The 15,302-nt window shown below is 41.0% G+C and overlaps 1 protein-coding gene across 1 annotated transcript in view; it reads left to right on the top strand.

The window, feature by feature from the left end:
• XRCC5 (X-ray repair cross complementing 5) overlaps positions 1–15,302 on the top strand; it is a 91,503-nt gene that overhangs the window by 51,534 nt on the left and 24,667 nt on the right. Inside the window, exon 16 of the mRNA XM_047083864.1 lies at positions 230–299. Within this exon, the coding sequence (XP_046939820.1) occupies positions 230–299 (70 nt within the window). The remainder of the gene's footprint in view (positions 1–229; positions 300–15,302) is intronic.

The raw sequence follows: 15,302 nt of genomic DNA, 5'->3' as shown, positions 1-15,302 counted from the left end.
CTTGCTTCAAGAGAGGTGAGTACAAGTACAGACAGCGGCTCTTTGGCCACAGGAATCTGCTTGCTTTTCACAGGAGCCTGGAACTAGAAATGAATAGAAAGGGCCTTGTCTTTGTCTTTGGGTTTATTTTGTAAAAGCACACTTACCACATTAAGCCATCTTGTGTTGCCTGTGGTGCTGCCAGAAACAGAAGCGATCTTCAGGTTTATTGTCTGTGCCTGTATTCTAGGTCGGAAGTGTGAATCCTGCTGAGAACTTCCGTGTTCTAGTGAGGCAGAAGAAAGCCAGCTTTGAGGAAGGTGAGTGATAAGCCACTGGTTATGCATTTAAGAGAGATAATCAGGGTAATGGCTTTATACTCTGGATTGGGAAGTGTAGTCCTTTGTTGGTATCCTTTCTATGTAGCAACTTCCTTTCCTGGTGGACCTTTGTGACTCTCCGTTACTGGGGAGCTCACCGAAGCAACATTCTGAGCACTGAAGCAACGCAGGTCTGCCCCAGCAGGAAAAGAACTAACTTGTAGGTCTTTCTGTTAAGAAAACTGTTGGCCAGAGCCTTAGAGCTTATGGTTCCACTTCATTGAAGTTCTTTGGGGTCTTGTGAGTGAGCTTGGAATAAAACAGTTTTGTCATATCTTCCTATTTTCAGTGACCCATAGTTCTTGTTCGAAGCCTAAGGGTTTGAGCTTCTTTATAGAAGTCCCAGGTTACCTTGCTACTACCCCTAGATTTGATCTTTCTGAAATCGCCTACATCCTCACAGTCTTCTTTTGATGAATTGTAACCAAGAATTCCATTTAGGCTGGGACTAATATTAAAAGTTTCCCGGAACGGACAGAGGGTCCGGGACCAACATTCATTCACTTGGTGGTGGTCAAGTTCTTGTTCATTAACTCTTTAAGGAGTAGCAGCTGGCAGTTGTAACCCTGCTGGTTTGTGTCTACAACAGCATTGTATTCATTGTTGCCTTTCAGAGGCAGACCTGTCTGTGAGCTGCGTTTCTGCGTGTTTATGCTAATGTGTGCACAGAACCTCTTTTCCTACTTCTTGGCCTTTTAGGGGCAAAATGACTCCTAAATGTTAGAAAACTTTATACAGTCTAGTTTAATCATCTGCAGTGCCTAGCATAGGTGTAGGTTACTTCTTAAGGGTCTGAGGATCCTAGCAAGCTGCCTGGATGTGCTGTGCTCCTGCCCAAAAGCATTCGTAACCAGCTGAGCCCCAGAGCGTGCAGCCTACTAGACCACGTCTTGTTGGCAGGAACGTCAGAAGGCCAGCTCAAGAGAATTTCCGGAGGAAGAGGAGCTTCGTGGTCATGATAATCTATGTATGTCTTGTGTTTTGAGATGGGGAAAGAGCTTTTTGCCCTGTTAAGAACCGCTATATAGGAGAAAATTCGCTTTTGAGTTTAATACAAAGCAGAACTACACCTAAATAGAAGAAGGAAATTAAAGTTAAAGTGGCAGCTTTGTGGAAGGCTTGGTGGAAACTTCTACTTTTGGGATTTCTCTCCTTCATACAGGGGACGATCAAAGGAAGCATTCACAACGTCTTAACCAGTGCTGTGTTCTGCTTGGCTGCTTGGCTGTTGTGACTGTGTTTGGAAGAATGCAGTGACAAGTCAGCCATCGTCTATCATGATTATGTTTTTGCAGAAAGATGGAGGCCTTCTTAGCTTTTGATTATAGGTTGTCAGTTACCTTGGCCAAAGTCAAAGGACCTCCCTTTAGAAGTGACTGGTCTTGCTGGCTGGTATAGGCGTGGTCTCTTCAGGGACTAAATCTGGCATCATCACGATCGTAAAGGCAGCCACTAGTGTCTGCTGTGTTCAAGTCATTGTGCTAGCATATTCTATATATAATAGCATATGCTGAGCTATTATATTATTTGTCTCATTTACCCCCATAGCAATCTTGCAGTCATGTGAGCAAACGGAGAAGATGGTAGAGCTTTGACGGCTGGTGCCAGAATTTTCTAAGAAAAATAATTTTTTTAATTGGGAAAAATATCTTGATAACTGCTTAGGGTAGAGGCTGAGTCTCTGTCCCCAGGCTTTGGTGGTTGGCCAGTCAGGCTTCAGAGGAGAGGGAAGCTACTAACATCATAGAAGTAGAAAAACTGGAGCTAGTTCAGGACAGGAGGGGATGATCCGAAAGTGGAAGAGAGGAAGTGGAATGGGTATTTATATAAGGACACAGCATTCTACGTTGTGTTCCCAGCTCACGACTGCACATATTTGGTGTCAGTAAAACTCAGGAATCCTTGGTTTGAGTGTTCTATTTGGGGAAGCTGGTGAAGAGGCAGGAGTTTGGTCTGGAATTACTTCAGGTAGAGCAGAGAAAGGACCTCAGGGCATTAGAGACCAGAGCCTGAAGAAGTCAGGAGAGAGTAAATTCCTAAGAATTTGCTCGCGCATCGGGAAAACCATGTTTCGCAGGCCATGGGATTGGGGATTCGAAGCAGTCTTGTGAAAATAACAAGGGCAAGTGACCTCTAGATGACATACAAGTTACAATAGGTATCATTCTCCCCACTTTACAGATTGAAAACTATAAAACTAGAAGAGATGAACTTCCCTCCAGAGCAGTCAGGGATTCGAATCCCTATCGTTGTCAAATACTGGATTTGTCTACTTAGCTGACTTTGTCCTGATTGCTAATGCCCTCCTTTCCTACGCATTTTTGTTGTTGTTCAGACATAATAAGGTCATGTATTTTAAACCTTTGCTCCTTTTATGTTGAATGTGACTGAGTCCTGGTGAGCTGCTGGTGTATGGTGGGGTCCCTCTGTTCCTCTGGCTAGGACTCGGTCAGTGAGAGCTCTGCAGTGACCTCACAAAGGCAGACTTTCTGCAGGGCTCTGGGAAAATGGGACTGCACACTTGTCAGCACAGGTTCTGTTTTGTGGTCCTAACCTGGCTTCCCTTTTGTCCTTCTGTCCTTGCTTCACTCTCCAGACATTTTGTTTGTTCATCACTTTTCCTGCCTTTGTTCTACATGGTCTACCTTTGTTCCACATCTCTACTAAGCCCCTTCGTGAGTGAAGACTCACTTCCCTTGAAGCCGAAAGTCATCCTCCAGACTTGAAGCTACCTTTCTGGTATTGACCTCCTCCATCCCTCCCAAGGATCTGTGCCAAGGGTCAGGGAGAGAGACGCTCTTCTCTTTCCTCCAGTAGATTTGCTTTTTAAATTCAGTTGCCGAAAGCATGATCAGTAATAAATAGTAAGGTTGTTTCACCCTTAGAACTTGACCTGTTCATCTATTATTATAAACTAAAATGTGGGTATTTCTTTCCATCTGGCCTAATAGTGTGGTCAGCGTGAGTATTGTGACCCTGTCACTTTGACACCAACAGTCTGCAGTAGGCATCTACACATTTGCATATCTTCTGGCTTTCCGTGTGAGGGATATTTCTTGTTCTAAGCTTATTGGCATAGAGATGACACTGAACCCCGGGAATGTGTTCTTTCCGGCTGCTGATACTTCTGTAAGCTGTCTTTGATTCTCAGGTGCCCTTCTTTTTCTGGTTCCTTTCCTTCTCCACCCCACCCCACCCCACCCCACCATTCTGTCACTACAGTTTTACAATAGAAAATTTCTTGACCACCATTGTATACATGGTAATCGTTTCTCAAAGGTGAAAGTAGTTTCCCTCACACAGTTCCTAAGTGCATCAGTGCTGTCATCCGTGGTGTCTTTTATCTGTTAATTGTGGGTTAGTGGAAGAACCTGAGGGCACAGAGTCCTCAGAGACTCCTCGAATCCGGGTTATCCACTTAGGTGAACACCCACCTCCACCAACTCTTGGAGGAACACCATGGATTTCGAACTCCCTGTCCCTTCCCTGCTTTTACTTAGGAAGAGTGCTAAAGTGGCCAAAAGATAGACTGCAGATTAGAGGAGGAAAAACCACATTACTTAGGCCTCCAAATAATTTCTTCGTGCTTGAGTTATGTCTAAATTTAGAGGTTCCTACTGAATATGAGATACGATGTCAAGTAGCTTGAATGTACCTGGTGTATCAAAAACAGGTTCTCTGAGGACCTTATGAGTCAGAAAAGATAGATCTGTGGAGACAGATAAAAGGATGGAATGTAACTGTGTTCCATGGACCCTGTTTATACCCCTTCGATTATAGGTTTTATGTTAGGCTTCTGAGGAGTGACAGGGTGGTGTAGCTCTGATCCACCCAGTGGAGTTCACAGGCCATGGTTGTTGTAAAAAACAAACCTGTCAAGAGGAGCCATTCTGCGCAGAAATGGTGGACATTTAACATTGCATCTATGTACAGTAGATGTGCACATACCCATTTGATTAGGTAATTGACTAGAATCACTGTATTCTCTGGCAGTGGAGGCCTTTCGTTTTTCTCCTGTTTCCTCTCACTTTGTTTGAACTACTTTTCATCCTCAAGCTTTCTTGCCTTTGTTCTTACTTCATTCTCCTTTAGCAAATAGTATCCTTTCAGTTTGAAAGGGTGTTTCTTAAAATTTATCAACACTGGTTAGAATGTGGTAACAATTGGTGGCAAAATTACAGCATTCATAAAAGCCAAGAGACAGTTGTTTTCAATTCCAGTTTTGTATGGGATAGCACCACCTGTGTGCACAGCAGGTTACTTATGTGTGTTATCTATCATGAAGCAAGCCCTGAATTCTGGATTCCCAGGAGTTGAGATCTAGGAGAAGTTTCCTGGGTGTTTGTGTGTGTGTGTGTGTGTGTGTGTGTGTGTGTGTGTGTGTGTGTGTGTGTTGTAATGGGTCTGATTTATGTAATCTTGGGTATGGATTATGTAACTTATAGCTCTTTCCAGATAAACATAGGAAGATAAAAATATAGCCTTTTTTTGTTGTTTTACACAGAGCTGGTAAATTTAAGGAAAATAACTTCTGTTGGATACTCTGAATGTCTTGAAAGAAGGATACTAAATACAAACAGTAACTAAAATTGTAAACATCTTCAACCCTATAAAAATTTTCTTTTTTTTTTTTTTTTTAACAATGTGACATACTTTCTTAGTCCTTTCCCAGAACAACAGTGATGCATCTACTCAGGAGAGAAAACACGTGATTGTGGGTTCTAGAGGGGTCCGTACTTTATATTTTTTATTCAATAGGACACTTGTTCTTCACTGGGTTCCCTTGTGACTTGTTTAGTTTTAAATTGTTAAACCCCAGAACTAGACTGTCTGGGGTTATTTTATGTCCCATTTATCAATAAGAAGAAGTCTTACTTGAAAACAAATATCCATTTATTTGGAAGTGGAAAGGGGATTCGCCATAAGGGTATGTTGGTATTTGACACGGTAATTATATAATATCAGTGACCTGGGAGTGTCTCCTGTATCTTCCTGTGGGCCAACTGAGGCCCAGAGTAGTTGACTTTCCACAGATGATTGCAAATGTGTGGAAGACACTGGATCTTGCGGCTTAAACTTCTTCATTGGCTGCATACATTTCATTAGACGGCAAAGCTCTGCCCCGGAGTTTACATTTAATATAAAATTCATCAGCGAAATAATTAAAACGAAAATCTTGAAGACTAAAAGAAAAAAGAAAAAAATACATGGCACACAAAGCAAAGACCGTCGTGGACACATAACCACTTGGAAAGTGTTTTGGCTTTTCATGAACTCTCCCTAAAAGGCTTCTATCCATTCTTCCTCAGCTTTCTAAATTCTTCCAAGTTCTTGTCCATCTGTGGATCAGAAGATGTCTAATGACAGGGTATGGTTCTTGTAAAATGTAGCCTGGCTCTCCATTAAGAAAGAGAGCCAGTGGGTAGCATAAAAAGAACAGGCTGTTTGCTGAGGGTGTGTTCTCGGTGAGCACTGGGACTTCTTCCTGAGGGCGTTAAAGGGGGTCTATGTGTGCTATACGACAGCGTCCCTACTCTCAGCATTTTGTTCTGTCCTGTGAGGCAGAAGGTGCATGCCTTAAGCCTGCTGAGCATTTTTTCTCCTTTTTATGTCAAACAAGGAAAGGGTATTTTTCCCTCTGGCTGGAAATGTGGAACCCACATAAACGCTTTGCCCTCGTCAGAACAAGCAGATGAGCAGAGTCTGGTCTGAGGCCTGCATTTAACGCAGGGGGCTGCATTTGACCCCCGGGGGCTGTCCTCACGGTAGCCAGGCTCTGCTGGAAGGACGCAGAATTAGTGAGGAATTAGTGACGGGTGCTTCGGAGAAAGCTTGCCTTCGGAGTCCACCCTTGCCGTGAATGCTAATGGGAATGATTTGTGAGGCAGAGAGCAGTTGAAGTACTTACTCAAGGCACCTCAGTTCTTTCTCTCAACCTCCTATAAATCCTGCGCTTCTCGCTTGCATGGTGGATGATTGTCACGCGGGGCATTGCACTTGCTTCTCCTTGAATTGGGCCGTCCTCAAGATTGCTTCCTAAGCCCAGCTGGTTGAAGAAGAAAACTGATTTCAGATTGTGCTGATGTGCAAACTGCTTTAATCAATGACTTAAAGTGACTGCTCGTGGCAAACAACAGAAGCTCTTAACCAATTAAGATGTTTAGAGAAGGATGTTAGGCTTTTGTTAAAATAGTCACTAATCAGCTGAAATGTGTTAAGAGGAGCCTAGAAACAGCTTGGAGTCCCACTTAAACGCAATAAAAGTGTTTTGGCCCTCCCCTTTCAAATTGCAAGCCCGAGGCAAAAAATATGCTGACGCAGAAAGAAGTGGCAAGTATAATTTGATACAGTTAGTCCTGTCTGTTATGCACGTCTACATAAAACTTTTAAACATGGCGTGCTTGTTGTTTTTTAGGCTAGAGAAGGGGGGTGGAATTTGGTTCAGATGTGGAGCACAGTTTCAGTGGGGCTTGAGAATATCATCAGCATAGATGCCTTTGGACAAAGGAGAAAAGTGAACTTCCTTTTTTTTTTTTTTTGCAGTTTCTTATGACATGACAGAGAAAAATCTTTAGTTAATAGTTCTGATTAAAGGCCCATTTGTAGCCTGAACTGTGCCTCCCCAAATTTATATGCTAAAGCCCTAACCTTTAACGTGCTGGGATTTGGGTACAGGGCCTTTGGGAGGCCACTAGTTTCAGATGAAGTCATGAGGGTGGAGCCCTCATCATGGGATTGGTGCCCTTAGAAGAAGAGACACCAGTTTGTGCTTTTTCTTCTCTCTTCTCTTCCTGTCTTTTCTCTCTGCCATCTGAGAATACAGTGAGAAGGTGAATGTCTGCAAGTCAGGAAGAGAGCCCTCACCAGAACCTGACCATGTTAGCATCAGCCCCAAGAACCGCGAGAAAATTAATTTCTGATGTTAAAGCCGCCTAGCCCTTGGTATTTTGTTATGGCAGCCTGCACTGACTAATACAGGCCCATTTTCATTTCCTTTGTCCGATAAAACTGCTGAAATCTGGTACTTCATCTCTTTGTGTCTTTCGGAGGTAATGAGAAGAGCTGAAACACTCAGGACAACCCCTGTGGGCCATTAGAGTCAGGAGCCGTTTCTCACAGGAGAACATCTTTTCGATAGCTCCCTTGCGTTTGGAATCTAGCAGTGTTTCCTTGGGGGCACTGAGGATAAAATCTGCTCTCTGAGCTTTAGCAGTTACTCTATTGTGGAAACTTAGTGTCAGCATCCCCTCTGTCTGTGGTAGATCTCCACAGATCTCCTAGCTAAATTGTACTTACTTTTGGTCGCTATTTTAATAGTGTATTGAAGTGTAATTTTCTACCATAAGATGTACTAATTCTGAGTGCAACTCCGTGATCTTTTTGTAAATTTCGAGTTGTATGATCATCACCACAAACCAGTTAGAAAGTTTTCCCTCCTCCCAGAAAGGTCCCCCTGACTATTTGTAGTCAATTCTTTTCTCCTACCACCACCCCAAGTAACCACTTTCTGTTTCTAAAGATTTACCTTTTCTGGAAATTTCACATAAATAGAATCACTCAATATGCAGTCTTTTGCATGTGGCTTCTTTTAGTTAGCATAACAGGGTGTTTTTTTTGTCTTTTTTTTTTTTTAATGTTTATTTTTGAGAGAGAGTGAGAGTGAGCACGTACAAGTGGGAGAGGGGCAGAGAGAGAGGGAGACACGGAATCCAAAGCAGGCTCTAGGCTCTGAGCTGTCAGCACAGAGCCGGAGGTGGGGCTCAAACCCACAAGCCATGAGATCATGACCTGAGCCCAAGTCGGACACTTAACCAGCTGAGCCACCCAGGCACCCCAGCATAACGTTTTTGAAGTTTTTCATGTAGTAGCATATATCAGCAATTGATTTCTTATTGCTGAATAATATTCCATTTTATGGATATGCCACATGTTTATCCATTCATCAATGGATGGATATATTCGGATAGTTTCCAGTTTTTAGCTATTATAAATAACGCGATGAACATTTGTATACAAGTCTTTGTATTTTTTCAGGGTGCCTGGGTGGCTCAGTCGGTTAAGCGTCCCACTGTTGATCTCGGCTCAGGTCATGATCTCATGGTTGGTGAGGTTGAACCCCATGTCGGGCTCTGGTGTGGAGCCTGCTTGGGAGTCTCATCTCTCTCTGCCCTACCCCCACTTGCACATGTGCACTTTCTCTCTCAAAATAAATAAGTAAACTTGAAAAGAAAAATAAGTCTTTGTGTTATTCATTTTTCTTGAGCAAGAGTAGAATTGCTGGGAATTTTGTGTTTAACTTTTTAGAAATAGCCAAACTTCTTTCAGAGCAGCTTACCATTTAACCCTTCACCAGCAGTGAAGGAGGGTTCCACATTCTCCACATCTTTGGTGACACTTGTGTTGTCTCTTTTCAGTTATCGCTATTCTAGTGGCAATGTGTTGATATCTCTGTGGTTTCAGTTTGCAGTTCCTACACTAATGATGCTGTCCTTTTTTCAAGTGGGCATTGGCCATTCGTACATCTCATTTTCTTTGGTGAAATGTCTATCAAATCTCTTCCCATTTTTTAATTCAGTTAGCTTATCAAGATGTGAAGAATTCTGTATACGTTTATCAGAGAGTGATTTGCAAATATTTTCTACGGTCTGGTTTATCTTTTTAATGGTGTTGTTCGAAGTGTAAAATTTTTAATTTCGATTTTCTAATATATCATTTTTTTTTCTTTTAGGAACTATCCTTTCGCAGTCTTACATAAGAAATCTTTGCCTAGCCAAGTCACACAATTTTTCTTCTGAAAGCTTTAGGTCTGTAATCTATTTTGAGTTGATTTTTGTAAATGGTTATGAGGTGAGTATCTAGATTGATTGATTTTCATAGGGTAACCAATTATCCCAGCACCATTTATTTGGAAGACTATTCTTTCCCCATCCAGGTGCCTTGGCACGTTGTTGAAAAGCAACTGACCATCCATGTGAGAGTTTATTTCTATACTCCTCAATTCTTGTCTGTCCTTCATTGATACATTGTTACCCTTATAGTAAGTTTTGAAATACTATGTCTTTTAATTTTGTTTTTTTGTAAAATAGTTTTGACTAATCTAGGTCCTTTGCATTTCCATCTAAATTTTAGAATCAGCTTTTCAATTTTCTGGAAAAAGCCTGCTGGGATGTTGACAGGGATTGCATTGAGTATATAGAATAATTAAGGGAGGATTTCCATCTTAACAATATTGATTTTTTTTAAATCCATGAACATAGGATATTTTTCCATTTATTTAGGTCTTACTTTCTCTCCATAGTGTTCAAGTCCTGTACTTCTTTTGTTAAATTTTTGCAAGTATTTAATTCTTGTCAACGCTAATTGTGAATGGATTTTTTTTTTTTTAGTTATTTTTTGGCTTGTTTGTTGCCAGTATAAAGAGATAATGGTTTTGTTTATTGATCTTATATCCTGCAACCTTATTAAATTTCTAATAGTTGTTTTTATATACTCTGGATTTTCTGCATGCAGGATGATGTCTGCAAATACAGGCAGTTTTATTTCTTCTTTTCTGATTTGTAGGCCTTAAGTTTCTTTTTCTTGATTTTACTGGCTAGAACATGCAGTACAATGTTAAAATAGAATGATGCAAGTGAATATCCTTGTTCTTAAAGTCAAGAGGAAAGCTTTAAGTCTTCTTAGTATGATGTTCTGATTTTTCTGATTCATTTTATCAACTTGAAGAAAGAAGTCTTTTCTCATTCCTAGTTGGTTGAGAGTTTTTATGATGAATGGATGTTGACTTTTGACAGATGCATTTTCTATATAGAAATGATTCTATGGGTTTGATTCTTTACTTAATATGCTATATTAATATTAGTTGATTTTCAGTGTTTTTTTAATAATTTTTTTAATGTTTATTTATTTTTAAGAGAGAGAGAGAGAGACAGAGTGCAAGTGAGGGAGGGACAGAAAGAGAGAGGGAGACACAGAATCCAAAACAGGCTTCAGGCTCAGCTTCCGAGCTGTCTGCACAGAGCCTGATGTGGGGCTCGAACCCACGAACTGTAAGATCATGACCTGAGCCAAAGTCAGACGTGTAACTAACTGAGCCACCCAGGTGCCCCATTGATTTTCCGTTGTTAAACCAGGCTCGCCTGCAGGGATAAATTCCAAACAATCATGGTATATAATTCTTTTGTATGTTTCTGAAGTCATTTCGCCGATACTTTGTTAGGATTTTTATTTATATGCCCATAAGGGATACTTTTCTATAGTTTTCCTTTCTTGTGATGTCTTTGGCTTTGATATCAGGGAAGTACAGGCCTGATAGAATGAGTTGAGAAGTATTCTTTCTTCCCTGTCAAGATTAGTACTTATTTCTTTTTTAAGTATTTGATAGAATTTGCCAGTGAAACCTCCTAGGCCAGGGTTCTTTGTGGGAAGCTTTCTAACACTGCATTATTTTACATATTATAGGCTCAATCAGATTTTCCATTTCTGCTTGAGTTTGATGTACTAATTTGTGTCCTTATAAGAATTTGTCAATTTCATCTAAATTGTTTAATTTATTGGTCTAACATTATTCATATTATTTTTCTCTTAAGTTCTGTGGGTTGATAGTGATGTCTGCTCCTTAATTCTTGATTTTGGTATCTTGTATCTTCTCTTTTTCTTAGTCTAAGTAAAGATTTATGAGTTTCACTTATCTTTTATAGAAGACCCTAACTTGTGCTTTTATTGATTTTTTTCCATTTTTTTTTTATTTCATTGATTTTTTTTTTTTTTTTTTTTTTTTTGCTCTTTCATGGTCTTTATTATTACCTTCCTTTTGTTCACTTTGGATTTAATTTGGTCTCCTTTTTCTGGTTTCTTTTTTTTTTTTTTTTTTAATTTTTTTTTTTTTCAACGTTTATTTATTTTTGGGACAGAGAGAGACAGAGCATGAACGGGGGAGGGGCAGAGAGAGAGGGAGACACAGAATTGGAAACAGGCTCCAGGCTCTGAGCCATCAGCCCAGAGCCCGACGCGGGGCTCGAACTCACGGACCGCGAGATCGTGACCTGGCTGAAGTCGGACGCTCAACCGACTGCGCCACCCAGGCGCCCCTCCTTTTTCTGGTTTCTTAAAAGCTTAGAATTTTGGGGCGCCTGGGTGGCTCAGTCGGTTAAGCAGCCGACTTCGGCTCAGGTCATGATCTCGCGGTCCGTGAGTTCGAGCCCCGCGTCGGGCTCTGTGCTGACAGCTCAGAGCCTGGAGCCTGTTTCGGATTCTTTGTCTCCCTCTCTCTGACCCTCCCCCGTTCATGCTTTGTCTCTCTGTATCTCAAAAATAAATAAAAAACGTTAAAAAATTTAAATAAAAAAATAAAAAAAAAGCTTAGAATTTTGATTTGAAAGCTCATTCCTTCTCTAACATAGGTATTGAAAGCTATGCATTTCCTTCAGCAGGTTGTTTAGCTGCACACCCTAAATTGTGATGTATTGTTTTTATTTTCATTCAGTTCACATGCTTTCTAATTTCTTTTGTGGTTACCTCTTAGACCCTTGGATTATTTAGAAGAGTGTCTAATTTGCAGACATTGGAGACTCCCAAATTTCTTCTGTTGTTGATCTTTATCTTAATTCCATTGTAGAACATATTTTGAATGGTTTCAACCCCTTTAAATTTATTGAGACTTGTTTCGTGGCTTACACTATGGTCTGTTCTGACACGTGTTCCGCATGCCCTTTAATGTACATTCTGTTGTTGTTAGGTCAAGGGTTCTGTATATGTCAGGTAGGTCAGTTTGGATGATAGTTTGTTCAAATCTGTATCCTTGTTGATTTTCTGTCTAGTTGTTCTCCATGATGTTCTGAGTATTGGAAGTTATTTCCCTTGAGATTTTGTGGACTAGTGAGACCTTTATAATTTTTGCCTCACCTAGCTAAACAAAAATCTGGAGGCCCAAGCGAATCTCTGCAGAGTACCAGTGAAGAAAACTTGTCAATTCAAGTAATACTATTTTAAATAAAGGTCTTCAGGTATTGGAGTTTTTTTTAAAAATAAGCTTAGATACAGGTACCACAAGATTATGTTTGTGTTTCATAACCCTCTGCTTCATGAAAAGAATTCATTTACTTTAGTAATGACCGACTTAGTACAGGAAGAATTGTGTAGATTGAAGAACTTGTTAGAACACAGGGACGATTAGTTCTAAGTAATGAAAGCCAATTTACATTTTAGTGACAAGAGGTACTATAGTACAAAGTATATATAGTATGTAAGTATTAGGTCAGCATTTTTAGATTTGGAAGGTTTATAGGTTCATTATTTCCTCCTGTCATTTGTTTCTTTTGGGTGCCATTTTCTCAAACATGGGTTTATTTTGTTTGATTCTTTATTCGTTTCATACATTGAGAATAAAATATATGGAATAACTGAGGTTGGATTATCTCCTCATTATCTCCATTTCTAATAACTCGTAGATGGACTATAATGAAGTCAACAAGACTTATACATTGAAATTTTAAATGTATGGGATGATAGGGAGGGTTGAATATACACACCAAAGGTAAGATTTGCCTGCAGTGTGGGGGCTTAGGTGGCTCAGTCAGCTGAGCTGAGTGTCTGACTCTTGATTTTGGCTCAGATTATGATCCCAGGGTCATGGGATTGAGCCCCATGTTGGGTGCCACACTGAGCATAGAGCCTGCTTGAGATTCCCTCTCTTTCTCCCTCTGCCCCTCTTCCCTGCTCGTGTGCGCTCGCTCGCTCGCTCTCTCTCTCTCTCTCTCTCTCTCTCTCAAATAAAATAAAAAATAAAATAAAAATTAAAAAGAAGAATTGCCTCCAGCAAATCTGGTTAGTCTTTCCTGAGTACAGTAGGTAAAATTAAATAATTTGAAGGCCCTTTATTATACAACCTTCTAAGTACATGAATATAAACAGAAAGAAGAAGGTGCTGTAAAAAATAAAAAAGAAAGAGATTGTGAAATAGTATTCTGAGTTTCACTATCAGCAAATGCCAATCTATGAAAAATGTCTATGCATTTAGGACCCACTAGAAACAGGACCAATTGTTTATTGCTCCCTAGATGTCTCCTCATTAAAAAATAAGTACATGCTCAATTGGAAAAAATTAAATCGTAATGTAGTAGTACATAAAGTTAAGAAAGTCTCCTCCTTCATCTTCCCCCCTCTCTTCCAATCTCTCTCCAAACCCACGTCTGTCTTACTTTGTCACTCTCTCCTCAAAGGAGTAACCCTGCTAATCCTTGTTAATGTTGTAGTCAAGATGGTTAATATTTTAGGGTATGGTAAATTGGGGTTATAGTCATAGATAGTACATTTTGGAGAACACCCCCCCCCACCCATTCCTAGTGAGATCAAGCAGCATGATCTAAGAGGAGAAAAAAAGAGCTCACAGCAAAATGGGATGGTGTTAAGTCATAGTAAGTGACAACAACAGAGATGCCTGCATGCATACGGTCAGGGCAGTGTGGGAAATGGTCTCTTCTCCACCCGCACCTGCATGCATCTCTTAGCCTGTTGCTCTTTGTGTATTTCTCCTCTCCATAGAGCTTTATTTTAGTCATTTTTGTCTCTAAAATTAAAGTGAAGGGTGGTGATAAAAAAAGTTCTAGACTGTCCATTCCTCTTAGTGATAACCGGTTCTAAAAATGCGGTGTGTGGGTTTAAATTGAAGGAATGCAAGAAGGGGCACCTGGGTGGCTTAGTCGGTTAAGCACCCGACTCTTGATTTCCACTCAGGTCACAATCTCACGGTTTGTGGAGCTCTGCATTGGGCTCTGCGCTGACAGTGTGGAGCCTGCTTGGGATTCTCTGTCTCCCTCTCTGTCTGCCCCTCCCGATCTGTCTCTCAAAAATAAGTAAATAAACATTAAAAAAAAAATTAAATAAAAAAAGGAACACAAGAAGACATCTTTATTCTTTAGAGGATTTAGAGGAGTAAACCAGTGAGGCTGAGGCCATTTGTTCATCCATGTAGCAAATGGCCGGTGGCCTACTGTGCACTAATCATTGTGGCATAACACAGACTGGAAACAAATACACGTCAAGTGGTGATAAGCACTTGTGTTACTTTCCAAGGGCTCTGTGACAAAGCACCGCATATTGGCTGGCTTAAAACTACAGAAGTTTATTTTCTCATAATTCTGGAGGCTGGATATCCAAAGTGGAGGTGCCGGGAAGGGAAGGTTGGTTCCATCTGAGGGCTCTGAGGGGAATCTGTTCCATGCCCCTCTCCTACCTCATGGGGACAGCTGGCAGTCCTTCATGGTCCTGGGCTTGTAGATGGGCCACTCCGGTCTCTGCCTCCTCCTCTTCACAGGGAGCTCTCTCACTATGTGTGTCCACATTTCCCTCTTCTTATAAGGGCATCAGTCATACTGGATTAGGACCCATCCTTATGACCTCATTCTAATTTGATTACATCTGCAAGGACCCTGTTTCCAAATAAGGTCATATTCTGAGCTTTCAGAAAGGACATGGATTTTCAGAGAATGGTATTCAACTCGTGACAGCACTATAGAAAAAAATCAAAATGGAATCGTGGGATAGTGAGTGCTGCGGTGAGATGGGCTTGTGACTTTATGTAGAAAACAAGGACGGGTCACTTTTGGGGTGTCATTTGAACAGAGAATTGAGAAAGATGAGGACAGAGCCTGCTAGGTATCTATCGGGAGAACTTTGTAGACCAAGGCAGCAGTATTTTCCCTGGGAGTAGGAGCCTGTTTGGCTTCATCTAGGAGCACCAGGGAGGCCAGCGTGGCTGGAAGAAATAGGAGATGAGATCAGGGGGTGGCTGGGGTACATGTCACATAGGGCCTCCTAGACCTTTTGTTTTTACTCTGAGTGAGGTAGGAAACCACTGAGGAGTTCTAGGTAGAGGTGGATCTGATTGACTTGTTTTACAAGTGCCCGGGCCATGCTGAGACCGGCAAGGTGGAGGTAGGCAGAGGA

Source organism: Lynx rufus, unplaced genomic scaffold (assembly GCF_022079265.1).
Source record: "Lynx rufus isolate CCGP_SWC_20201006 ecotype Redwood Valley unplaced genomic scaffold, mLynRuf1.p SCAF_2, whole genome shotgun sequence".
NCBI classification, from domain to species: Eukaryota; Metazoa; Chordata; class Mammalia; order Carnivora; family Felidae; genus Lynx; species Lynx rufus.
This window is presented reverse-complemented; position numbering and strand designations above follow the sequence as displayed.